A 27,416-nucleotide genomic window follows, 5' to 3' on the forward strand; every position below is an offset into this window, starting at 1 on the left:
CAAGTCTCGATTGCACAAGTTTCGAGTGTGAATGTGACTAGGGTAGCTACAACGGTGGCTGACTCTGATTCTGAAGATGAGTTGGCCGAAGCGAGACGGATTTTTGTAACACAAGAACGAACTCATGGGAAAAGAAAGAGAACCGATGATGACAGCGAGTCAGATTATGAGGAAGAAGTACAACAGTTGATCCGGAGATCAAGAAGGGAACGGGCAGGTGCAGGTTCGGGAGCTGGTGAGAGCTCAAGGGTGGTACGTTTCACCCCACCCGCACTGTCCGGTATGACTATCGTTCCCTCATCATTACAAGTTACAAGGCCAAGCGGCACGGACGTTCCCGTGGTGGCTACCTCATCTGCCTTTGGCCTCCCACCCACTACATTCCAACTATTGGCTCCGGAGATTGTATCGTTGCCACCTCCAACTCTTACTCCAACGGAGGTCGTGGCACGATTTATTGAGTCGACGGTTGTGGCCACTGCAGGGTTATCAGTGACGATACCACCTGCGGTTACGTCTATGCCTACTTCTGAGGTCCCGGTTACATTGGAAATCCCTCCTCAGTACACTCAAGATATATCACATCTGAGGTTTGATTTCGATGCAACCTTATCAGACTCTGAACGAATAGCAGCACTTGAACGGGTCGTGGCAGAACAATCAAGGGTGAATCTTATCCAGACCCATGCTATTCAATGCCTCGTTGCAGAGAATCAGATACAGTCGTCCCTGTTGGTAGAACATGGCAAAATCATAGATGCTTTGAAGGAGTTCTTGGCATCTCAGGGGGAGACGAGCTGTAAGGCGATGAGCTGAGGACTAAGAAGCGAAATGATAGAGACGATGATCCCAATGCATCGAAAGGTGCAGGTGGAGAGTTGCCAAGAACTGATCAAGCTCTTGGGACTTCCACAACTCAGGGGGAGTCGACAAGTGCAGCTGGTGGTGATGATGTGGTGGTAGTGGACATTGAGGAGATGGATGATGAATTTGTAGGTGATGATGATGTATTACCGGTGGATGAGATAGAGAAGATTGGTGCAGAGATTGTTATTGAAAATGATATAGAAGAGGGAGAGATAGTAGAGGAGAATGTGGAGCATGAGATTCCAGAAGTCGATAAGGCAGATATGAGTCAAGAGATTGGAAATGATGAAACTGAATGGGAAGAGCAGCCTAGATGGAAAGAAGGCTATGCTCAATGGTTTGTAAAAATGAAGAAACCGGCGGTCCCTACTATGTTTAAGAAGAGTTACAACATTAGAGGCTATGCTGAAGAGAGAAAGGGGATTATATGCTGGATATATGATGAGCAGTTGAGGCTCTTTGTGATTAAAAGGTATGATGGTGTTCAATACTTCAAGAGGATGTTGAGATCATTGAATACATTGCCAGAATGTGAAGTGAGAGACTTAGCCAGGTTGGGGTTAATAAACAGAAGTGATGATAACATGGCTAGAGTCATTGGGAAGATTGTTTGGAAGGAAAGTATAAAAGAGAAGAAGTTCGAGCTGTTGAAACCACAAAAGGGAAAACTCATTGAAGACAAAGATAGAGGGATGAGAGCAGATGGCAAGCCTTGGATGATTATGAAGTATAAACCGATCCGGTGTCTAAAAGAGGTGCCGATGAAACAAATGCCCAAGGATGTGCTGAAAGATCTGAAGTGGTGGTATGTAGATTGTGAGACAGCTGAAGCAGTAATGGAGGACGAAGATGAACAAGAGCTGCTGAGAGTCTATGATCCGATGCATCTAGTGAACTTGTCGCAAGCTGATATGCAGGTGCTGAATGAGAATAAGATATTTTATATTCCTACTTGGAAAGACGAAGCGAAGAAATATCAAAGAATTGTATCAGTTTGTGTACGTGAAGGAGTTCATGCTTAAAGATGAAGATACAAGATTGTTGAAGTTACAAGACACGTGTTTGAAGATAAAGATTGAAGCTACTGCCAAGGGGGAGTCTGTTGGTACATGATGTCAGTAGTTCAGTATATAGTGTCTGTAATCGAGTCGTTTGGATTAGTGTTTTGTATTAAGCGAAGTTAGCTAACAAGTTCGCTGATACAGGCGAACTTGTTAGATAAGCGAAGTTAGTGACAACTTCGCCTGAACATGCCAGGCGAAGTTGTCGTCTGATATAAGGTCTAGGTTACGGCTTGAGTTTCATAAGTTTGAGTTTTTAGTTTACGTGTTTACGAGTCCTGTAATCAGTGATTGATATCACGTGTTTCCGGTTGCAATATACAACGTGTCTTTGCTTATTGTAACGTGTGTTCGATCGTGTTAACTCGTATCGTCTTCTACGCTCGTAACGTCTTACGTAGGGATTCCGCACCTACGTAGAACGAGATATTCCGTGTAGATCCGGCTGGAAACCTACACTCTTTAATTTTCATATTTCTTTAAACCTAAGCACAAAACTCAATAGCACAAACATATACTTCATAAACATAAACATGTTGATCAAAATCATGATTATTGTTAAAATCTAGCCTTATTATTAACCAAAATCAAATCCAATTATCAAAAACTCAACATTTTAAGTTTTAGATTACTCTTATTTTTTTTAATTATTTTTTAAGACGGATTTTTATTAACACAAAAAAAACCAGTAAGATGCTAAAGAATAAAAAAACTATTAATTTTAATTAGAATGAATTAAAGGTTGTGTTATAAGCTCTTGAATATCCTAGAGACCAATCTGAAGATTAATCACTCAAATGAAGAAACTGATTCGTCACCACCTCTGCGATTGTTTGAAGCACCATCACCGTCGCCTCTATGTTTGAAGGACGCTACTAACGGTGCCGTAAACACAACCGATGTTAGATGGGCTATCATTGTCATCAATGGAGTCTTGTTTGATCCCTTTTAAAATCGTTCTAATCAATATATATAATAACTTAGATCTAATCCAGATCTATATGTTAATATTAATTATCCGGATCTAGCTCTCTAATACGTTAGTTTGATTGCTATTAGTATGTAGTATATATTATCAGTATGTTTATTGTGAAGCTTGAGAGAGAGAGAATACTTTAAATCTTTCTGAATAATATTAATTCTCTCCAAACTTCGACCCTTACAAGTGAACAGTGGTTCACTATTTATAGAAGACGATCTAGTTCGCTAACATCCCCTAGCAAACCAGCATCCCCTTCGTTAACTTAACGAACCTCCCCCTGATTCGTTAACATCCCCTAACGAATCAGGAGGGAATACATTATAATGTCCTAGTTCGCTAACATCCCTAGCGAACTAGACTTAACCTTAACGAGCTAGTCTTAATTCGCTAACATTCTTAGCGAACTAGACTCAAACATAACGAATTAGATAAATAAACATTTAAATATAAAATAAACATTAATGATAATTACAAAGACTCGAGACGCAAAACCGTGCACTAACAAGTCTCGTTTTTTGTGTCGGTTTCCCTAAACAAATTCTTTTACCCCGCACTATTTTTTAAATGTTTTTTTTCTAGATTCGTCACTGCTTGACTCCATTAACGGATTGTGACGATTTTCTCACAGCCGCTATATGGAGAAATAAACCAAAAGGCCGTACGTGGAGACAAAAGTAAAGACAAATGATGAGAAAGAGAAAGCATTTTACGTGGATGACTTGGACCATTGGACCAATAAAAACAAACAAGGGATAGACATGGACCAATAGCTACAAACCCAAAAGGAATATGTTCTGTGACTTGCGAGTGGAGACCCTTTTGATAAATAATAATATTACTATATCATGTTTGCATAATCGTAACTAAATTTAGCAGGTGTTCTACTAATTACTAAAGTTACTCAACTTTAATTAGATGCTTCAGTTTTGTATAGTATTCATGTATATATTAACTAGGTTATTAACCCGTGCACGACACGGGTGGAAATATAGAAATCGTCAACTAAAAACATATTTAAGATGATAAAAGTTTATTTCATATGTTTATTGGGAGAATTATTTGATATAATTGCAATTCATATTACTATGTATACAAAGTATTTAAAAACATAATCTTACTAAAAAAGAAGATCCATAGTAAATTGTTTGGAAACGTAATTTAAAACTTTAAAAATTACAAATATTTTCTTATAAACCATGTTTGTTGTCTTGTTTGTAACTTTATCTTGCTTATCCAAAATATGTATTTTAATACAATCTCTACTCTTCACTCTTGATAACACAAAATATAGTTGACCATAAGTAAAAACGGGTCTCTCACATATATTCCAACTCTTGCTAGAGATCTGCTTTGAGTTGTTACAATTATATCCGCTTATCTTTTGTGTCACCAATATCACCAACTTTATAATCAACTTTAGAACTTGATTCTGAGTCGTTGCGTAAGAAAATGGTTATGTGTTAAAAATAATTTAATTAAATTACTCATAATTGTCACACCCCGACTAGGTAGTTGCGGAAGCGTAATACGGGAATGTAAAAGATAACACTGGTATCAACAATATTGTTTATAAAGAAATTCACAAACTAATTTACATCATATTACATGGGTTGGTACTATGTTTACAACTAGATGAGAATCACATAACCGGTTTACGAGCTTTTTATTTAATATTATATATCTACGTCTATTCACAGCTATTCAACTCTTCTTCTAACACCAAGCACGTAAGCAAATCATTCCACTTTTGCTTTACCTGAAAAGCATGTTAAAACGGGTCAACTACGTCTAGTTGGTGAGTTTCAAGTTTCACGAGTATCAACGAAATCAGTATACGAGTTCGTAAAGTTTACAGTGTGTATGTATACATGTATGTGTATGATGTATTATACTAAGTCACAAGTGAAACCGAAACGAGCTATAACGCATGGCCTCTACTGCCCATGCACTCCCGTTGGCATTTAACAGCCACTTTGCCTTAAGTATGTACTATGTCTAACACCACATAGCAGTATGTAAAAATATAATGACAATGTGCAACTGGGTTACATATGTTCCGGCATACCCCTCCGGCCCTGTCAGTTGGGTTTGTCAAACCGATAGTACTATCCACACGTCACCGACACGAAGTTAATCACTTGTGTTTGTGGGGACTTGTCAAGTGTTAGTACTTAGATAATCCACATCATCACACGTTTTCAAGTATATAAGTATATGTAAACATGCTTTTCACCCCAAAAGTTCGTAAAACAGTTTAGAAAGTGGGGGTCGTGAAACTCATCTTAATGTTGTTCGAGCTGGTGGTACGTATCGGTAACTAGAATGTCTCGATTATAGCTTGAATCCTATAACCGGTATCGTACTGTTAATACTAGTACAATGTTCAAGCTAAGTCGGGCTGTATAGATAATCTGGGTATAGCTGTTAGGCCCAGAACATGACCATAGTCTTAGATTGTGACATTGTATACTATGAAATGTTTAAAACTGGATTTGGCTAAGTTTCACCGTTTCCTGAGCCTAGCCAAGTTGATTGTTTATACATTTCGGGATTAGGTAAAATCACATAAACTTAAGTAAATATATTGATTGATAAAATCATTTGATTTATTAAAGAATTTTAAGGTTTCGGTATCTGGTTTGATCGCAGGGTTCGTTTCCGTTTTCACACGGGTTTGATTATACAAAACGCGCACAATCCACCCGAATTGTCCGGAATTCTCGTAAAAAGTTCGTTTTTATCAATATCATTCAAAAATATGATATTTGACCACTTTTGACATTTTGACATACCAGTCAGTCCGTTAAACACAAAACTGCCGGTTTCGTTAAAACAATTATAATCTAAATCTTTGATTAATCATAACAAAATATGTACTTATATATAAATTATGTAAATTTTTGTAAAAATACATTAAGACATGGAGAATTTTATAAAATATTTTTATATAAGTACATATTTTGCGACCTTACACATTCGTCAAATTCGGATATCGATTTGTATTCGTGTTGCAAACCTTTTTTATATGAACGAGATGTGTTGTTATTGATTTGTTGAAATAAAATGAGTTGAATAAATATTGTCACTTTAAATAGTGTCTTGTGTATTTGTCCAATCACGTTGCACCCCGGCATGTTCCGCCTTTGGTCGGGGTGTGACAAATCATCCATGTGACAGCCTTGATAATTAGGGTTTCAGTTTTGGGTTCAAACCGAACTTTCTAACCGTAAAAACGTTGTATTCATGTTCTAATCCGCGTTTTTGACCAAAAAAGTATATGTTCCTGGTTTATAAACATGTTTAACATCAAAACATGGTTTTACTTGATTTTTATAGTTTTTGGATGGTTAAACATGTTTAAAACTAATCAAGAACTAATTTTTCATGTTTAAACTATGTTAATCATGGTTAAAACTCAAGGAAAAATCACAAATTACCTTAGGTTTTTTATGAAACTTGATGAAGAAGAATAGATCTGCTGAGTTCTGGAAATTTTTCTCTAAAAATATCTTCTTAATATTTTTATATATATAAGTTACTAGAAGGGGTGGGCTGTCCCCTTTTGCGGCCGCAAGTATGTAAGGGCCCCTTGGGCCTCTTTTTGGCCCAATGGTGCCTCGGTTTTCGTGCCACGCGTAAAAGTTGGTCCAAAAATTAGTTCGGGTTCGGTTTTTCGCAAGAAAACTAGTTCGAGTGCGAAAACCAGCGCGAAAACGAGTGTTTTTCAGCCTAGTTTTGTAAAATAAGAAAAACGTACTGACTCGTTGTAAAATTCCAAAATATTTTCACGAATTGCTTAGAACATGTCATATAAGTGTTTTATAAATCTTTTTCGGCTTCACGGATGCTACAATGCTCGTTTTGATATTAACGATTGTGTTTAAGCTTATAGCGTATCGATAAACGAAACCTTTTTCGTTTATAGAGTTTTAAACGTACTGGGGCCTAAATATCAATATGTTAGCCTCTGTAACATATATATAACTCGTATATGACCCCTCAGTATGTATACGGGTCATAATTAGTATCGGTCGGTTACTCGTTTAAGCACTACGAATTAACCGATTTATCGTTTACTTGTTACGTAGTGAATATAGTATACCTCGTTTTGTCACGAATGTCACAATAATTTAGATTATTCATAAAAAATATTAAAAATAATAAATGATGTTTTAAAGATCCACCTTGAGTCGTGACAATTATGATATAATACATAAATTCAGGTATTTCATATAATAATCTTTATTTATGACCTTTTTAATAAGTTTTTGATATATTTATGCGCTATTAATTTAAAGTGACAAACCAAAAATTGGTGTGATTTATTTTAAAAATAAAACATTCATAACGATAGTATTGTATTACATTTTGTGTGTATAAAAATGATGTTTAGAAAAAAAAATGTAGTCACGGATTTAAAATATAAATTTACAAAAACTAAGTTTTGGTTGTAAAAAAAATAAATTACCTTAAAATAAAAGGAGAAATGTTCAACACGAGTTAGTAAATCAAATAATCGTTTACAACGCATGTGTAAAATATATAATATGTCATATATATATATATATATATATATGTTATACACCGTAATGAATTGTAAAAAAATTCTAAACAAAATATAATTCTATATGAAATATTAGGTATTTATAAGAGTATAATTACAAGTTCAAACATCTTTATAACTTAAACATGAAACAAAAAATACATTAAGAAAAACATGCAAAATCTATTTAATTCATATGTCACATGCCCAAAACCTTTGTAACATTAAGAAAAACGTTCGAAAATATATGCTTTAATATGTTATAGGTTAGTGACATGTGTATTACAATGGAAAAAATTATATAAAAAAACACATCAATTATAAATATATGTTAATAGATTGAAATATTGTAAATTTTGTATTTATATGAACGAATAATTTTATATAAATGTTATGTTTTTGAAATGTATCCAAAAAATGAAATGCGTAGAAAGCCATGCCTAATACTTATAATATTATGAAACTATTTCATTTACTAAACTACTCACTAAACTTTCTTTAAGAATGATCAAATAAGAATGCAAGCATTGTTATGATCCTTAAATTCTTATTGTTTTAGCCTATCACATTTAAATACAATCGCAGAAAATAATATAAATAAAGTAAATTGAATGTTTATGAATCCACTTGTTGACCATGTTACCATGAAAAGAAAATATCAACCACAAAGTAAAAAACTAAAATTAGAAATAAAAAATATACATGTGTGTCAAATTTTGAGAAATTTTAAAATGACTTAATAATTTAATTTATTTTATTTTATTTTAATTTTTCTAAAAAGTATTAAAATCCCATGACAATAATATTACATAAGGCGTTTATTAACGTATTAAAAGACGATGACTCAAATATTGATATTGATATATAATTAAGGAAATCATTATTGTTAGTCAATTAAATTATTAAATGTTTGACATAATCATATTAATTATACGTATATATACCTATAAAGAACTACATAATTATGGTAATAATTTGAATAACTGTCAGAATGCTTAAAAGTTGCAATATAACTTGTTGCTCATTCAAAAAATAACTACAATATAATAAAATTTTATATGACATAAAAACAAAATATAAATAATAATACGATAGTAGCCAAGTTACAAACTCCACATATTGGCTCAAGACACAAATCTGTTAGCTATACAGTTTGAGAAAATCTTTACTAAATAATTTACATATAATTACAAAATTTAAAATCAAATCGGTTATTTATAAAACTTTCACAAATTATGAAAACTTTTTTGATTTTTTAAACATTAAAATGGAGGGTTTATTTTAGACATTAATTTTGACATTTATGAATGATTAAAAAAATGGTCAAATATAAAAAATGAAAACTTTTATAAGATTGAAGATATGGAAACTTTTATGAGATTGAAGATATGGAAACCTTTAAAGGTTTGTTTTAAGAGTGGTCAAATTCTAAATTTAAAATGTGTTTAAATTTGTTATAAATAATAAGAATAAAGTAAGTGTATTATAAAAAAAAGAAAATATAAATAGATGTACATTTTATTATAAAGGAATTTTTAATTTAACTTTTGTTTTAGATACATTCAATGGCTTTTAGTTAGATATGTTAAATCAAAACAATAAAGTTGTATTCTACTAATATTACTAAATAATTTAGACATAATTGCAAAATTTAAAATTAAATTGGTTAATTAGAAAACTTTCAAAAATTATGGAAATGTTTTTTTTTTTTTTACTTTTGAAACATTAAAGTGAGGGGTTTATTTTATACATTAATTTTGATATTTAGGGATAATTAAATAATAGTGAAATAACAAAAATGAAAATCTTGATAAGATTGAAGAGTATGGAGACCTTTAAAGGTTTGTTTCAAGATTGGTCAAATTTCGTATTTAAAATGGGTTTAAATTTGTTATGAATATTAAGAATAAATTAAGGATATTATATAAAAATAAATAAATAGAAGTTGGCAATAAACCGTAAACAAGTTATGCAAAAAGAAAAAAAAATAAAATGAACACACACGTAAACAATTGATAGAAGTTTCAAGAGAAGATTCACACGTGCTAACAATTAAAATAAAGATTGATCATATAAAAATGATTTAATTTACATAAATTGTTTAACCTACATAAATACATAAATAATCGTAACTTAATATCCATGTTGTACAAAAGCAAAGCCATTGTTCCAGCAAATACTCCTTCCAGGCAATTCGTTATTTTATAAGTTGGGCCGCTACAAGCTGAAATGAATAAAATTAAATTAATGTTACAAATATATTATTCTGGCTAAATTAAAAATAAAAACATATTTTAGTTTAGTAAGAATTACCAATGACGGATAGACGCAATTAGAGAAATTTTAATCACAACATAATAAACCATTCATTGTATGGAAGATAAAGCAGTTAGAAAACTTCAACATGTTCATTGAATCTTGGAGTTTGATGTAAAATCTAAAACCTATCCGGGCTTTGAATTGTCCTTCAGCCGCCAAAGTTTCAAAATACGTACCTTTAGGATACACTCACTGTTAAGAACATCCAATTGGTTCAACATGGTGATTTTTGTTGGCTCCATCTTGCTAGCGGTGAAAAACAAAAAAAATAATAATTTAGAAACAGTATCACTTTAAAGCCAAAAAATGAATACAAAAATGGACGATATATATACAACACAAATAAAAAACCTTAGACACAAAGCTAATCGTTTTTGCTAAAGATGGTTTGATGGTGTACAAATTACCCTATGAAAGTTAGGTATTTATAGGGATTGAATTATGTGAGACTTGATTATTGAAGGAATGTATACAGGGAATTGATTATAAACCAAAAATTAGGGAAATTCAAAAAAATTCAAAAAACTTTAAGTAACAACGAAAGATAGGGAATTAGGATTAATGTATTTTCAAATTTTGAATTTACTAAAATGTAATGTTCCAAAATTAGATTATTATAAATGTAATATTATTTAATTTAAATGTTGACCATATTTAAACATACGGAAATAAACCGTATATGTAATGTTCCAAAATTAGATTATTATAAATGTTTTATAACTTCATCAATTATAACACCGTATATTTAATTTATAAAATAACAATGTCTATAATATATAAAATTATAATAAATTCTGATATAATAAACTACTAAATCATATGATTGAAAGTTATAAAAACACTCAACATAATATAATTAACATTTAATTAATTATGTAATTAATATAAGGTGTGAAAAAATAAGTTACTAATTATTTTTTATTTATTAACATTAACACAATTTTAATGCAATTGAACACTAATTATCTAATTCAATATAATCAATTAGTTTAAAATAAGAACCATATATTTAAATAAATAATTGCTAAATTTAGAATCATTCAATAGGTCAACATTTATATTTATAGTAAATGTTACGAATGGTTAGTCAAATCCTTAATCAATTGAGTCATTAATGATTTAAATATTGTAATTGATATTTATATAATTGGTTCCAATTTTATATTAATGTACAATTTATTGGTTCTAATTTTATATTTATGTAAAATTTATGTAAAATAATAATTAATTAACCGATTGACTGATACAAATGTTAACCATTGGATTATACTAAAGTTAAATCCATAATCTCTCTATATTGAATCCTATTGATGAAATATCAATTAATTATCTAAATTATATACTATATATTAATTAAAAAACATTAAACCTGCTGGAAAGAAACAAAGCTTGTGAATGAATTCAATCAAAAATAATAAAATAAAATTAGTTTTAAAACATAATTATAGTTATAGTATACATAATAAAGAAATCGTAATTAATTATTAATTATAATTATTAAGTTGAAACATAATTATAAAATATTCAAAATTCAAAATTAAAAATTAAATGAAAGATGAAAGAAAATATTTTAAAAAAATTAATGAATCTTATTTAAATTTATTATTGATTTATTTTATTAAGATGAAAATCAATTAATTATCTAAATTATATATTATATATTAATTAAAAAACATTAAACATGCTAGGAAGAAACAAAGCTTGTGAATGAAATCAATCAAAAATAATAAAATAAAATTAGTTATAAAACATAATTATAGTTATAGTATACATAATAAAAAAATCGTAATTAATTATTAATTATAATTATTAAGTTGAAACATAATTATAAAAGATTCAAAATTTAAAATTCAAAATTAAAAATTAAATTAAATATGAAAGGGAATACTTTAAGAGAATTAATGAATCTTATTTAAATTTATTATTGATTTATTTTATTAAGATGAAAATTAGAGAAACCATTGATATATATGAAAAGTATAATCAACAACCAATAGGAAGGGGGGGGGGGGGAATGGACTTAAAGCCTATTGCTTTAATAGTATAGTTAGATTTGTCTCACTTAACTTTTTAGAAAACTTAAAATTTATATAAAAGGTTATATAAAATTCGAACACCTAAAATTTAAGTGATTTTAGATAAATAATAATAATAAAAAAAAACTCAACGTCTTTCATGAAGTATCTTAGAAACTTGATTACTATTTAGTGAATTTTTTCCTTATTAGAAGTGTCTATTTTGATTAAATTTATAAAAGAACATGATGATTACACAAATGGTCCTTGTGGTATCGTAGACAACTAAGCTTAGGTATTTAGGATTGTTCGTTCAAGATGACGGAAACATAGTTACATAGACAATGTTCTAATACACCACGTTCATGCATTTCGGTGCAAGCCAAAAGTGGTCACATGAGTATTGTGCGATAGAAGTTTCCCGCAAAAGGTAAGAGAGAATCTTATAGCGTTGCAGTTTGACCAGCCATGCTATACGAAACAAATTGTTGGGCTTTCAAGATGATTTGGGTATGTAAGGAATAGATATATGGGAGCTCTGGCTATTAAGTACCATTGAAACACTCATTATGAAGGAGAGGAAGAGTAGATGCATACCTAAATTGATATGAGATGAGTGGCTTTGACGGGATTTGCCTAACTTATACATCTCTAAGACGTTAAATTAAGATTGTGGATTTTTAAGAAAGTGTATACATTTGTCTTGGAGCCTTAGCTTTTCGTGTACCTTTTTTGTGTACCTTTTTTGTTTGCCTTAGCCTTAAGCTTACCTTGGTGCAAGTATACTTTCCTAAGGGATTGTATAGACACTTGTAAAGGGGCTACTGTTACCTTTTCTATTCGATTTTTTATATGTTGCCACTATAGTTATAGTTTGCTCATCATTTCATTCTATTGGCAATTTGGTAGGGAGAAACCTCTCTATCATGTGTGATAGATGAAAGGCTTGATCACATTCCACTGTCCATACACCCAATAAATATTGACAAATGAAATTTTATTGGGACTCGTGTCTACTTGTTTGTTTAATGTTCATGCAAACTATATTCGTACTCGTGATTTGGTCACTATTGTCATTCTCGTCCAATTTTTTAACCCATCGAGTGTATTGTACTTTCATTTGGTCGTAAAACGTTAACTAATTAAAAGATAGTGATCACCTTATATAAGTATTTCACTAAATCTAGTAGCAAGGGCAACTATTTGAAATTCAAAAACCATTTATTAAACATTTTGATTTAGATAACAAAGCTAAAACAAAAACAAAAAAACATTGACATTCGGTTGGTTTTCATTACATACGTTACGATACCAAAATAAAAAAAAGCGATGAGTATATGTGAACTCGGTCGATTTTCGTCACACTCGTTAGGATACCGAAACTAAAACAAAAAAAAACAAAATTGGCATTCGATCAGTTTTCATTACGGTACCAGAGCGAAAAACGAATAATATAAAAACTGAGGTGAACGAATGGGGTGGTGTCCGTAGATAAACTTGAGCGTTGTGGGTCTCGGAAAACCATAGAACTAAAACTAAAAAAATATAAAAAAATGAACAAAAAAAACATTAAAAAAAATAATTGACAAGCATGGTGCCGCCAAGTGGCCTAATCAGGCTTAGTGGCACCAAACTTATCAATTATTATATACTTTATTTTGAACGACTAAATTTATGCTAGGGGTGAACAAATTAATCGTCATAACATTAACCGTCATAACGGTTAACCAAACCATAACCGGACCAATTTTTACTGATAACCGACAAAGCCGGTGGTTCAGTTTAATGAGTTTTTGAAAACCGACAAATTCGCGTCGGTTTTGATTAAAGATCATTTCAAACCCGCTAACAGAACCGTCCCATTTATATGACCGTTAACCAAGAAACAATGGCTTAGAAATTGGAATTATAGCAAGTGGGATTAACTCTTTAGATTTAGGCCAATTTAATAATATTGGTTGTTAGTTCTTAGTTCTTACCAAATTAATTCCATAATCTTCGTTCTGAATTTCCGTTCGAAATTGCCTTTAAATTGTTCAATATATCAATTAGATACATATATTTCATAAGTGTAGTTACAAGGAAAAAAAGAATTCTAATTTCCAATTCGGTTAACGATTATTCAGTTGTTACAATCGTACGTTGCTAGGCGGCTACCCTTTCACAATAGGGAACCCATTCAGTTTAACGAATCAGTTGAAGACGGTATGTTCACTTGATATCACCATGGATGTTGTTGCTCATTGTTCTTTTGTCCTTGTTCATTATGAATTATATATTTTATTTGATTGTGTTTTTTTTAATATCTGGTACTAATTTTAGGTCTAATTATATTTTTTTTGGTAAGTTAAACTGACTTGTAACCAACTAGCAACAACTGTCAAAATTGATTAACCGTAGCCATCATAACGGATCGGTTATGATTAAATTTTAATAATTACCGACATATCGGTTATGGTTACGAATTTAGCCAAAAACTGCCCCAAACCAATCCATACACACTCGTAATGTATGTACTCAATGAGGTTCAAACCCTGACCCTTCTATTTCACATTCTAATCACCTTACCATTCTACCAAAGTAAGAATATATTGTTTATTAATAATAATAATAATAATAATAATAATAATTAATAGGAAAATTGAATTTTAGTAATCCATATTAAATGGTATTGGCTGTTAATAATCCCTATTCGTTTTATCGCCACTGGTGGTCCCAAATTCAAAAAAGTTAGCCTCCAATGGTCCCCCGTTAAAAATGACTTAACGGCGTTATAGTTTTTCTTGAATTTCAAACCAATGTTTTAGGACTTTTGATCGTTAGGAGGATACGAGTCGATTGGTGTAAAACTTAGTTTGAAATAGTGCTTGAAAATGACAAAATAATGCTTCAATTCGGGTGTTTGAACTTACAATTAACCAAAATTGAGTCGTTTTGATCATTGTTTCGAGCTAAGTTTTACACCAATCAACTCGTATCCTCCTAATGATCAAAAGCCCTAAAACATTGGTTTGAAATTCAGAAAAAACTATAACGCTGTTAAGTCATTTTTAACGGGGGACCATTGGGGCCAACTTTTTTGAATTTGGGACCGCCAGTGGCAATAAAACGAATAAGAATTATTATCGGTCAATACCATTTAAATGGAATTATTAAAATCCAATTTTCATTATTATTATTATTATTATTATTATAATTGGTCAGCGTCACAGTTTCTTAGGAAGGGGGGTTATCTCAACATTGGACCGTCATACAAGTTCCAACCCCTCCCTGACACTCCTAAGAAATTATTTTGTTGTTTCGCCTTCTTTTCTTATCGCTCAACCCATTATTAACACACCTCTGCTCTGTTCTTGTCTTCTAGGGTTTCAATCTCTCAACAATTTCGCAATCTAATCCAACGGTATAATAATTATACTCTCTAAACCCTCTATTATATACCTTCCTATTAATTATTTCACTTTATTGTTATTATTATTATTTCATCATTAATCTTTCTTTATGAACGATCGCCGATTAATCATATAGTAATTTCATCCTTCTGTTTCGCTCTTTTATTTACATATCTGGGCTATACTCGAAATTCTCAACATACAACACTTTTTATTCTTATCTTTATGATCAAATGAGGATCAAGTTTCTCTTTTTATAAAAAAAAAACATGCAGATATTATTATTATTATTATTTAATTAAGCTTCTTGCTGTTAAATAAGCTAAGTTTTTTTTTTCTTTTTTTGTTCAGGGTTTGGTGCTGTTGAAATATGGGATTTAATTCAGTTTATAGGGTGTTACAAGATGTTTTCCCACAGGTATGTCAATATATAATCTTAAGTTTCATTATATGTTTCTAACAAGTTTGTATATACTTTTTTAAATGTGCATTCTGGAAGTCAGGGCTGATCAAACGGGTCTTACCCGCCAGACCCGTATAATAGTTAAGACAAGACCTGAGAATAGATAGTTAATATTGGACCCGTTTGTTTCATATGAGATGGTATCTAACTGGCAAATTACTGAGCTTGCATTGCAATTTGTAGAAAACAATAAGTCAATAACGGAAACATAACTAACAATATTAGAGTTGTAACCCTTGCTAATTAGTATACTCGTGCAAATCAGAGCTTCCATTTATCATGCGTATATAAGGGTATGTTAGGGTTGTAGACTCGAACAAAGGGTATTAGGGCAGCCGGCCCTAATTAGGGTTAGCCGGCCCTAATGGGTCCCATCTTATTTGTTTGGGCCTAACTTGGAGTACAAGTTAGGAACCCTAGATTTAGTCTATAAATACCCTAGTTGTAATTGTAATCTTGTGTGCCTTGAGCTTAATGAAATAACCTGGTTGCAGCCCGTGGACGTAGGTCCCCCACTGGGACCGAACCACGTAAAATTCTTGTGTCGTTTATTTTTCTATACCGCGTGTTTATATCGTTTGTGTGTGTGTGTGTTGATTCCGCTGCGCCGCTTTGTTCCTAACAAGTGGTATCAGAGCTTTGGCTCGTTGTTACACACGGTTTTGCACGGGTATCGATCGAGAAAAAAGGTAGAAGAGGCTGGTTTGAGAAGGGCTGCTACAGTGCCGCCGCTACAGTTCCGGCGGTGAACAGTATTGTCAGAGATCTTCGTTTTTCTGGTTAACAGGGCTGTTCGGGGCTGTTTTTTCAGGGCTGTTTGGGACGGTTTTCCGGGTGATTTTGCAATTAGAATTCCTGTTTTGGACTTCTTGGAGTTGCAGGTTTCACTCGGGCTTTGCAGGTGAAGGTCGGGTCAGGTGTTTCGGGTTATGACATCGCGGGTATAAATGGTTTTGTTTATAGTACCAGGTTAATCTCTTTGAAGCCGCCGATTAGGGTTTGGTTATAAAACTCTTGGATTCGTCGAATAATGGTTAGAGATTTAGTTAGTTTCTGTTGACTGTTTATTATCAACTGTTTGAGAACCGAGTTACGTGAAAATCAATATTTGGGTTTAGATTTGTCTGCGAAGTTTATTGTAGGAGCAAATCGGTCAGTTGACAATGTTCGGTAGAGAACATCCGTCAAGTTCTGGCTCGTACCATTGATGTGTTCACTGTTTCGATTTGTTTCCTGATTGCTATTGTTATAGCTGAAGACGGGATGGGTATGATCGAAGGTTTGACCGGTTTGGATTTCGGTTGGTTGGTTTTGTCAAAGGAACTTGGATGTGGTACTGTGGGATAAAACAGGTGAAAATGGAACTAGCAGGTTGGAATGCTTTGGGTTTTAAGTATTCTGATTCTGGTGTGCTGGTGACGACATAAGTGAAAAAAAAGGGAAGTCAGGTTGAAAGGTTTATTCGGTTAGGATTAGCTGATCGGGTGTACAATCGCGGAATCCTTGGTACCGTTTTCTTTCGGTAAAGCTCTACTGCTGTTAGTTATAACAGTTTGCCGGTTAGCTGGTCTGGAACTATGAAATTATTTCTTGTTCGGTGGTGATCAGCAGTTCGACATTTGAGGGGATCCGGGATCTTGTGCTGGGTGAACACGTTTACCGGGAAAAGTACGATCGGGGATAATCTCATGGAATGTTGGTTTTGGTAATGGGTTGGGATAACAGGGACAGTGGGAGCTGGGCATAGTTGACTTCGTGGAGCTGCATGGAGGTTCGTGACATTCTTTAGAGTCAATGTCAAAAGATAATGAATTCTGCTTCTGAGAATGTGTCTGGGTTGATGCATTGGGACTCAGTGAAGGCAGTGAGACTCTTGGGTTCGAGATTCTGGTATACTTCATTTCATGTTACCCACTGTAGTGAAGTATTGGTGAATCTTATTGAAGACTTTGGGAAGGTACAAGTTTATGTATCGCTGGAAGAAGGGAACCAACTTCCGAGTATTAAAGTCTTGGCTCGCTGCATCGGGTAGAGCTAAGTGGATTCATTTTGCAAGTGTGAATCCTGGAGCCACCGGGATGTAGCTGAGTGCATTCGGAGGTTTAAACTAGGTCAGGGGTTTTGGAACAGTGGGAGCACGAACCGTGTTCTAGGTACAGTTCAAAACACCGTTGGGTTTTGAATACCGGAATTCCGAATGGGAAAATCTCTCCTGGGTACTTGCAGGTTTTGGAGAGTGGTGTTTTCTCTGGGAGTCTCTGGAGCCGGTAGTTCGAATCAGTGGGAGCCGGTTGAGATTGAGGATGAGTCAATGGCGGGTTTTGCCATGGCTGGGTCATTGATGACTGTTGGGTTGGAGCTCAATGGAGCTTCAACTGGCTCTTCAGGTAATTGAGGAGCGGGCCGCTGCAACTAGGAGGATTAGATTGAAGTCTTAGCTTGTTTATGGGAACTGAGGCTTGGAGGACTTCTTTTATTTGAAATCATAGCTTGTTCTTGGGAGCTTGAGGCTTGGAGAACTTCTGACCGTGAAGTTTTAGCTTGTTCTTGGAACTGGAGGCTTGGAAGATTTCTGTTTTTAAGATTACTGGAGTTACAGGTATAGGGTTTGCTTGGATGGTGGATTGAGGATTGCTCGAGCCTCCAAGTGGGAGATTGTTAGGGTTGTAGACTCGAACAAAGGGTATTAGGGCAGCCGGCCCTAATTAGGGTTAGCCGGCCCTAATGGGTCCCATCTTATTTGTTTGGGCCTAACTTGGAGTACAAGTTAGGAACCCTAGATTTAGTCTATAAATACCCTAGTTGTAATTGTAATCTTGTGTGCCTTGAGCTTAATGAAATAACCTGGTTGCAGCCCGTGGACGTAGGTCCCCCACTGGGACCGAACCACGTAAAATTCTTGTGTCGTTTATTTTTCTATACCGCGTGTTTATATCGTTTGTGTGTGTGTGTGTTGATTCCGCTGCGCCGCTTTGTTCCTAACAGGGTATGTCACAAATGATATTTTTTCATAAAACTTGCTTTAAAAAAATTCAATTCAAAAAATAAATCAAGTCATAAAGTTGTATACTTGCATATGCTTTGCCCGGGAACTGACCCTATTAAACTATAAACGGCGCGCACCCCTACCGTCTGACAGGTCTTATCTGTTTTATGCTCACCCCTACTGGAAGTGATCACCTGAGTATTGTGAGAATCATTACAGTGTGTACAAGTAACCTCCGCTTGCAATTATTTGATTAGTTAGCTGCAGGAAAACTAAACATCAAATGAGTAAAAGTAAAAGTATTTTAGTTAAAAGGTCATTAAGAAAACTTTTAGTTTTTGAAGTGCGATTGATAATAGGCGATGGTCTATTTTTGTGCAGGTTGATTCTCGTATCTTGAAAGCTGTGGCTATAGAACACTCTAAAGATGCTGACATTGCTGTGGAAGTTGTTCTTCTTGAGGTCATCCCTAATCTTCCTAAAAAGCCATCTACAGTTGGTTCTTCAAGTAATAGCAAAAGTTCACTCGGTGTCTATGAAGGTATTATGCATTGTTTTTAACATTTTTTTTAGATTTTTTATTTGTTTTTGTATATTTGTGATAATGTGTTTGCTATGTTTTCTTGATTTGATTGATGTAGGTGGTAATGGGGAAACTAGTCAGCTAGAGTCAAGTATGGATCATTTAGTTATTAATCCAGATCGCCATGAACCATCAACCGAAATTTTTGTTGTTTCTGCCATTGATGGAAGTTTACCTAGTGCAACAGAAGGTAGCATTATCTTATAGACTTCTGTTTATTTATTTAAGGGGTTGGCATTATGTTATGGAGTGATTACTTTGTTAGTCGTGATATTTGGTTTATAATGTTTTCATGAATGTGTGATCAAACAATCAGTTTTTCACTATTTGTTTCAATTATTTTAAAAGAAAGGTGAACTTACCTTTTTACCTTTATTTAACTTTTTTTTACCTCAATGTTCATTATAACATGAAAAAGTTAACTATTGTAATTACAAATGACAGTTATATAGGAACCAGTTAATAGATAATTTATGAACATTCATTCTAGTTGATAAAGTTGAAGTGTCATATTTTGATTATATTTACCTCAGCATTATATAAGAATTCATCATTCGCTAAAAACCGACTGTTTAACTTCTTTCAGTATGAAGTTGATAAACCACAACTAAACAATATGTTTTATAACACATTTCATTACAGCTCATAATGTGGTTTAGACTGTTTTCATCACACAATAAGTTTATAATTGTTCTTTTTTGGATCTATAACTTTTTGACTTTTGATGTTGTCTTGATCTTTTTAATGTGTGGTTTTAGATACTAGTTCTGCTTCTCAACTTAACAGCCAGACAGTTACAGAGCCTGTAAATGTGGAATCACTTGCCACATCATCTTATCATGATGCAAATGATGGAAGCGCTGCTGATAGTTTATCAACATTTACAGAGCCTCTAAATGCAGAGCCACTTACTTCGCAACATTATAATATAAATGATAGTGATTCTTCTTATAACAATGATAAAGGATACGTGAATACTGGAAGTGAAGCTGTTGAAAGTGAAACATTATTTGTTCCAGAAACAAATATAGTTGCCAATCAAGAATCAGATCTCATTGCATCGAATTCAGTCTCTGAAAAAAATGCTTATACAGCTGAGTTTGATGATTCTGATGGTGAGTCAGATGAGAGTCATGTGCTTACTCGATCAGAGGAGAAGTGCAACACTGAGTTTCTTGAGGAAATTATTGAAGAGGCTAAAAATAACAAGGTAATTTCATATCTTTGATATATTTATGTATTTTTTTAGTGTTTATTTTAGTTTTTGCGATTTTGACCCATATGTTAATGAATTATTTCATTCCGATAATCTATTATCTTTGTGCCTTTGTTATTTGTTAACTTTATGAATTAAGACTTTTATAATTTATGAAGTTCTTTATTATTTTTAAGAGAATTGTAAATACATGTTTTTTTGATTGACACTATCATTTTGCTGTTTGCACTTTGCAGCATGTTGTTCTACTCATTATGCTACAACAAGTTAACTTAATACTTGTTGCTAACTTTTTGTTGTTTTCATGATAAAGTTATATTAGATACAAGACTGTTTTAAAAACGACAGTTGTCTGTCTTTTCTTTGAATATATTAAGGGCATGTTTGGGATTCCTTATTTAAGGTGAAAAGAACTTTTTTTTATAAGTTGAAAAGGTCTTGTGACTATTTGATAAGGAGTTTTAAAAAAAGTGTTTGGATTAACATAAGTTAATAAGTTATATTTTAAAAAGGGTGGAAATGATATTTTAAACCTATTAGGAGATGAGTTATGATATCCCAACTTATTCAAAACCCATTTTTTAGCCTTATCAATAAGGAGAAACTTATAAGAACTTATTAGTTCCCAAACACTAAAATGGAGAAAAAAGGGCTTATCCATCTTCATAAGTTATAAGTAGAGGAAAATAAGGAATCCCAAACATGCCCTTAAAATGTAAATATGATATCTTAAAAATTATTATTTTTTTAAAATGGTTTCGGTGCAGAAAACTCTCGTTTCGACCATGAGTTCAGTTATTGATCTAATGCGAGAAGTAGAAAACAAAGAAAAAGCTGCTGACCAAGCAAAAGAATATGCCACCCAGGATTGCTCTGATATACTTGCAAAGGCAGAGGAGGTTAAACATGCACTTTTAAGGGCAAAAGAAGCAAATGACATGGTATTTTTTTTAATAAACTAGTGTTGATTATTAGTATTATTTATATGTACACTTATGTTTTTTGTTCCAGCATGCTGGAGAAGTTAATGCAGAGAAGGCTATTTTAGCAACCGAGTTGAAAGAGCTTCAGCTTCGTTTATTCACTTTATCAGATGAGAGAAATAAATCACTTGCAGTTCTTGATGAGGTAATAGTTTTATTTACTCTTCAGCTTTATGTTGTTTTTCTACGTCATCGGTTTCATAGCAATTGATATATATTTTTTAACTTTTAGATGCGAAAAGCTTTAGAGGCTAGATTAGCCACCGCTTTACATGAAATAGCAACAGGTGAAGAACAAAAGCTAGAAAATGAGCGGGCTGCTAGAGAAGCACTTTTGTACCAAGAACGCCAAATGGAAAAAGTAGTTGAAGAGTCTAAAAAGCTAAAGCTAGAAGCAGAGGAAAATACCAAGGTATGTGTCACTAAGCTTTTATATTATTCAAAATACCGCTTTTGCTTCAAGTCATAACATTTCTTATTTGATTTTTAGTTGCAAGAGTTTCTCATGGACCGTGGCCGTACAGTTGACATCTTACAGTAAGTCTTGTAATTATAAACATGATTATAAATATATCATTCAGCATTTTGTTTTACACGAATGTTTGCAGAGGAGAGATATCTGTTAAATGTCAGGATGTGTTGCTGCTAAAGGAGAAGTTTGATAAAGGCATCCCGCTATCTCGATCACTTTATTCCAGCCAAACTTCCTCAATCTTAGCCTCTTCAGGCTCATCTTTAAGAAGTGTTGCTACGCCTTTTGAGCCCAAGGTTGATAAGGTGTAAAAAGCAGTAAAGAGATGGGAGATTCTTATAGATTTGTTGAAGATACTTCAATGCCAGATGTGGCTCCTGAATCACTTGAAGAACCTGGGGATTTTGCTGGTGATAGGAAGACGCTTCTGGAAGACGGATGGGATTTGTTTGATCATTGATCTGTGGGAGCTGTTTGGCAGGCTAATGGAAATGTGTCGTCTTTTTTTTTTTGTTTATAAAGCTACTATGAAATACGGAGGGGTAGAATTTTATTATTGAGGTAACTTTGATTTTTGCGTGACTGTTTTGTTTCGTCTCAAACCGACGGTTTGTTTTACAACTGAACTGGATGATATATGTATTAGTATAAAATATATTGGTAGTACTATGATATTCTATACACTGCAAGTCTGCAATAACTATATATAGAATAAATGTGTTTAGACAAATATGGTAAATTTGAGAAAAAAATAATAGTTTTTCATCTTTTATACACTTTCTATAATTTTATTGTCACCATATAAATTATTTTTCTAAAAGGACAATTTAAGTATCCAAATCATGCACATATAGCAAAAGAGCCACGGTGAGAACTGATACTAAGGTGACTTTGTGTAAGTGATGAACTTTTAAGCCTAGAAAAAAGAAAAAGAAAACTACCATTAAAAAAAGTTGTACCTACATATCAATCAATCAATCAACCATACCCAGTGAGATCCCACCAATAGCAAGCTATAAGTAGGGTCTAGGGAGGGTGGGATGTAGGCACACCGTACCTCTATCCAGATGGGATAGAGAGGTGGCTTCCAGGGAGACACTCGACAATAAGAACATATGTTGAGGGAATATAAGAGGAAATTAAGGTTTAACATTAACATAATTAGTAATAGCCCGTAATAGAATTAAAACTACTAATAAATAAAACTATATAATATATGACATTAAAATAGCATAATGGTGTGTGACCAAAATAAGATAAACAATAGCTCCTTTAATAATTTATAACGCCCTAAAAATCCTTAGCTTTAATTCTACGTCTCCAAGAACTCCTATCCTTAACCATGTCCCCTAAAAGGTTTAGATCTATCAAATCCTGCCTACCTACATATGTATAATGAAATGTATATCTGCATTTAGAATAATTGGGTGCGAGGACTGGAGTACAATGGCGATTATGAGTTCGTTTGGTGGGCTAAATTAGTTTGTCTCCCGATTCGGGTTGCTTTGGAGGCCCGAAACATAGGCTCTCCTTCGCTTTTGTGTGCCTTTTGTGGGGGAGTTTAGTGAGTCAGCGAAACATCTTTTTGTATAAACAGTTCTCGCACTATCTGTTGGGTGAGATCGTAAAAAGAGTAATTTTACACAAACTTTGCTATCTGCATTCACATTGTTCAACACGGTGCTAACGAAAGGCAGAACAAAACAAACAAAATAATACTTAGATATCATACATATTAAACCAACATCCTTCAACTCTCAAGCATCAAAGTCCACCATTTGATGACTATGTGATACGCCCTAATAGGCCCGTTATATAGACATGTCTCGTACCCATATGATTGTATAGATCTTGCTTACCTTCGCTATTTGATTAGTTCATAGATCTCACTGCGCGTTCAATGCCTTTTGAATATCACCCTGCAATGAAATTAAAGACGTTAAAATAACAAATAACTTTTAGAGTTTTAGTATATTCAACATTAGTTAAAAACATTAAACCCGAATTGACCCATTAATACGTAACTGCAACAGGTTACCTGGATGGATAAAGGTGAAGTTGTTGGTCCATAACGGCCTATGACTTGGCCTTCTTTATCCACAAGAAACTTTGTGAAGTTCCATTTGATTCTGGAACCACAAAACCCTCCTTTCTTGGCTTTAAGAAACTTGTACAAAGGCGATGCTTTGGGCCCGTTGACACGAATCTATAACGAAAACACACAATTAGAGTCAATTTGACCATTTTGAAAGTCATGCGTCCACACAAGAGAACATATAATTAATTTTTAGGTGTGCGAATAACACCCCGTTTGAGAGTTATTTTTAAGGGTTAAAAGAGTAAAATAAACTGGATAGCTTAAAAGGAAACCGATTGAAAGCAGGGGTGTATACGACTATACGAGCCAAGCCACTCGTGATCTACTCGAGATCAACTCACTAAAAGCTTGAATCGATTCATGCTTAAATGAGCTCGAGCGTTAAAATAAGCTTGTTTAAATAACGAGTTCGAGCCTTAAAATAAGCTTGTTTAAAAAACGAGTTCAAGCCTTAAAATAAGCTTGTTTAAAAAACGAGTTCGAGCCTGAGTTTCACTCATAGAGCTCGAGCCCAAGTTTGACTTATCAAGCCTATTATTTATGTAATTTTAATTAATTCATCAAATATATTTACATAAAAGTTATTACTATATATAAATTACTAAACGTTTAACTGAATAGTATATGCTATGTTATGTATAAATATTATAAATTAAAGCTACGAATACTAATTATAAATAATACAAAATTAATTAATACATAATAAACGAGCCGAGCTCAAGCGTGAAAAACCACTAACAAGCCAAGCTCAAGCTTTAGAAGCAGAGCTTGAAATGAGCAAAGCTTGAGCTCGTTTACAACCCCTAGTTGAAAGCCACCCAAATTGTATTTTTAATGCAAATAAATCTCTCAAACCATTCTTTGTTAAAAAATAAAATTTCTGTTAGCATACTTTCAATTATCATAGTTTCTTAACCGATCGGTTTTCAGTTAATAGATTTTTGCGTTAAACCCTGAACATGCGCTTATAAAGAGAACCAACCTTATTGAAGATGGGATACTGAGCGTTAAACCTTGAACACGCGAATTCTTCCACTTTCTCACTTGATTCGGGTTCTTGGGACAAGAATTGATTGCATGGAAATGCCAAGATCTCAAGACCTGATAATCATTACTAGAATATGTCACTATACATATTTTCTTAAATACAATCTTAATTATTTATGTCATAGATACAAATTCAAAACACCCTTAATTGTCTACAAACTTTAGTGTAGATAATCAGGAGTGTTTGGGCTCGCGTTTAAAGTAATAATTAGGGATGTGCTAGAAACCAAAAAACCGATCCAAAACACCCCAAAAAAAACGGAAAAAACCGAACCGAAACAAAATCCGACGGTTTGATTGTATGTTTTTGTAAAATCTGAACTTATGGTTCGGTTTTGGCTTTGCATGTAATAAAAACAGTAAAAACCAAACCGAATTTCTAGGTTTTTATTTAAGTAATCTATAAGAATTAAAAAAAATATGTAAGTCAAATATTTTTGGCCAAATGTATAATAATAATCAATTGGTTAATAATTAACAAAACTATCTATACGTAAATTTGTTATTTTCTGCCAACTTTTTTTTCGACCTAAAATTTTCAAGCATAAATGTCAAAAACTGAAACCAAAACGAAAACCGAAACCAAACGGTTTCACAAATCCAAAAACCAAAGTTTTGGTTTTTTGCTTCGGTTTTAGCCCAAAACTGACCCAAACCTAACCTGTATACACCCCCAATCCAAAAACAGAAATTTTGGTTTGGCTTCCATTAAATTTAAAATTTATTAGCATCAATATTATGCAATAAAAAAAAATCTTATTAAATTGGGATACCTTTTTCTCTATACTTCTCATGAAGCTCAGCCAGTTGAGGGTAATTTGAGTTTGTAAAGCCACTTATTCAACCCAAATTACAAACAATCAATCAATCAATAAAATTATAAATTAAAAAAAAACACAAGTTCCAAAGAATTAAAAAGATTAAGAGATAGAAACAACCAACCATTTGGAAGCGACATTAACAATCAGCAGCACTTTCCCTTTGTAGATACTGAGATCTACATCCCTGCCTTTAGCATCCTGCAAATAAATAAAATCTTACAATCAATCAATCAATCATTTATTAGCAGATCTAGATAGATATATATATATATTATAAAGTATGAAATAATAATACTTTGACAGTGAACTCGTGAACAGAGTTTTCAGGAACAGATGAAGCAGCACCCATAGATTGTGGTGTTGTTGGATTGAAATGAAGTTAATAAGATATTATTTGTCACCGGGTATTAAGCTAAGCTTTTGGATTGGATTGGATTGGATTAAATAAGACGGCAAGGGAATGAAAGGTGAGAGGGTGGTTGAAGTTTGCCAGCAAATGTCATATGGGAATTGATTAGTTTAGTTTGACTTTTCCGTACCTTTTTTTCAACTTTTTCTAAAAGTAAGTTTGTTTTATTATTATAAAAATAATGACCTACTTTACTTTACTAGAATATAATATATCAAATATCATAAAAAGGTAAGGTTACTTGAGATTGAAAGAAAAGATCTTGCAAAGGGTATGTGAGGTACTTTTAAGATAAATGATTGTTATGTGGGTACGATGGAACACCATCATCATCAATACGGGTACTTGTGGGAATGTGAGTTAATACAAGGTGTATTCGTTGATTGGTGGTTGAAATTGGGTAAAATGAATACTTTAGGGAGTACTCTGGGTACCTTAATGCTAGAAATCTGAGATGTCCAATAAGCTTTTAAAAAAAAGTTATTCAAGTGTAAAATTTATAGCCTTTGAAAAAAGTTATACTCAAAATACTTAAATTTAATTCTAATTCTCTTAACATTTGTCTTTCATTCTAAAAGTTTTATTACGTCAAAAAAAAACTTTTGTTTTTGTGATTTTTTTTGTATATTTTGTATGCTGTAAATTATAGACTCATATTTTGAGTTTTATATCATCATGGAGTACATAGATATAGTTTAGATAATTCAAACATTGTTGGTGATTAATTTATATATTTTAGTTTGTCGTGGTGGTTAAAAACATAAAATCATACAAAGTAGACCGGCAAGAAAAAGATATTAAATTATAGTTTTTTTTACCTGTACTTTATATTATGTTAATTAATAATACATGTAGTTAGTTTAATTTGTTTTTAACATATTTATATTTTAATTTGATCAAACCTATAAGACGCACTAGTGTGCTTCTTTTATCATAATGGAATTAATATACACGACACGCATTTCCTCTTTGCGGACATAGAATCAATAAATGCTATATATGTAATGGTGTTGATTTGTATTCTTAATATACCAAACCTCATCCAATAACTTTAATTCACTCAAAAACATCGACACCAATTTTATTATTTTTATATAGAACGACATTCTTTGCGTTTAGGACATCACACTTTTTAAATTGAAGAGTCTCGTTGCCTTAT

General features: G+C 32.8%; 2 protein-coding genes across 2 annotated transcripts; one reads left to right on the forward strand and one right to left on the reverse strand.

The window, feature by feature from the left end:
- The first annotated feature begins 15,113 nt into the window (after positions 1 to 15,113).
- LOC143578012 (uncharacterized) lies at positions 15,114 to 22,193 on the forward strand. Its single transcript, XM_077061699.1, has 10 exons — positions 15,114 to 15,190; positions 15,531 to 15,597; positions 19,010 to 19,169; positions 19,270 to 19,401; positions 19,970 to 20,421; positions 21,195 to 21,368; positions 21,439 to 21,555; positions 21,643 to 21,822; positions 21,901 to 21,947; positions 22,019 to 22,193. Exons 2-10 carry the CDS (start codon positions 15,550 to 15,552, stop codon positions 22,191 to 22,193), a joined length of 1,485 nt encoding a protein of 494 aa, XP_076917814.1. The 5' UTR covers positions 15,114 to 15,190; positions 15,531 to 15,549.
- A 1,357-nt stretch (positions 22,194 to 23,550) lies between these two features.
- Positions 23,551 to 26,285, reverse strand: LOC143578009 (putative glutathione peroxidase 5). Its single transcript, XM_077061696.1, has 6 exons — positions 26,144 to 26,285; positions 25,970 to 26,046; positions 25,801 to 25,862; positions 24,963 to 25,081; positions 23,921 to 24,088; positions 23,551 to 23,801 (listed from the first exon to the last, which is right to left on the reverse strand). The coding sequence occupies exons 1-6, from the start codon at positions 26,195 to 26,197 to the stop codon at positions 23,769 to 23,771; spliced, it is 513 nt and encodes a 170-aa protein (XP_076917811.1). The 5' UTR covers positions 26,198 to 26,285; the 3' UTR covers positions 23,551 to 23,768.
- Positions 26,286 to 27,416: the final 1,131 nt, after the last annotated feature.

This window comes from Bidens hawaiensis, unplaced genomic scaffold (genome assembly GCF_021521415.1).
Source record: "Bidens hawaiensis isolate Kalapana, Puna unplaced genomic scaffold, B.hawaiensis_p1.1 tig00028994_1, whole genome shotgun sequence".
NCBI classification, from domain to species: Eukaryota; Viridiplantae; Streptophyta; class Magnoliopsida; order Asterales; family Asteraceae; genus Bidens; species Bidens hawaiensis.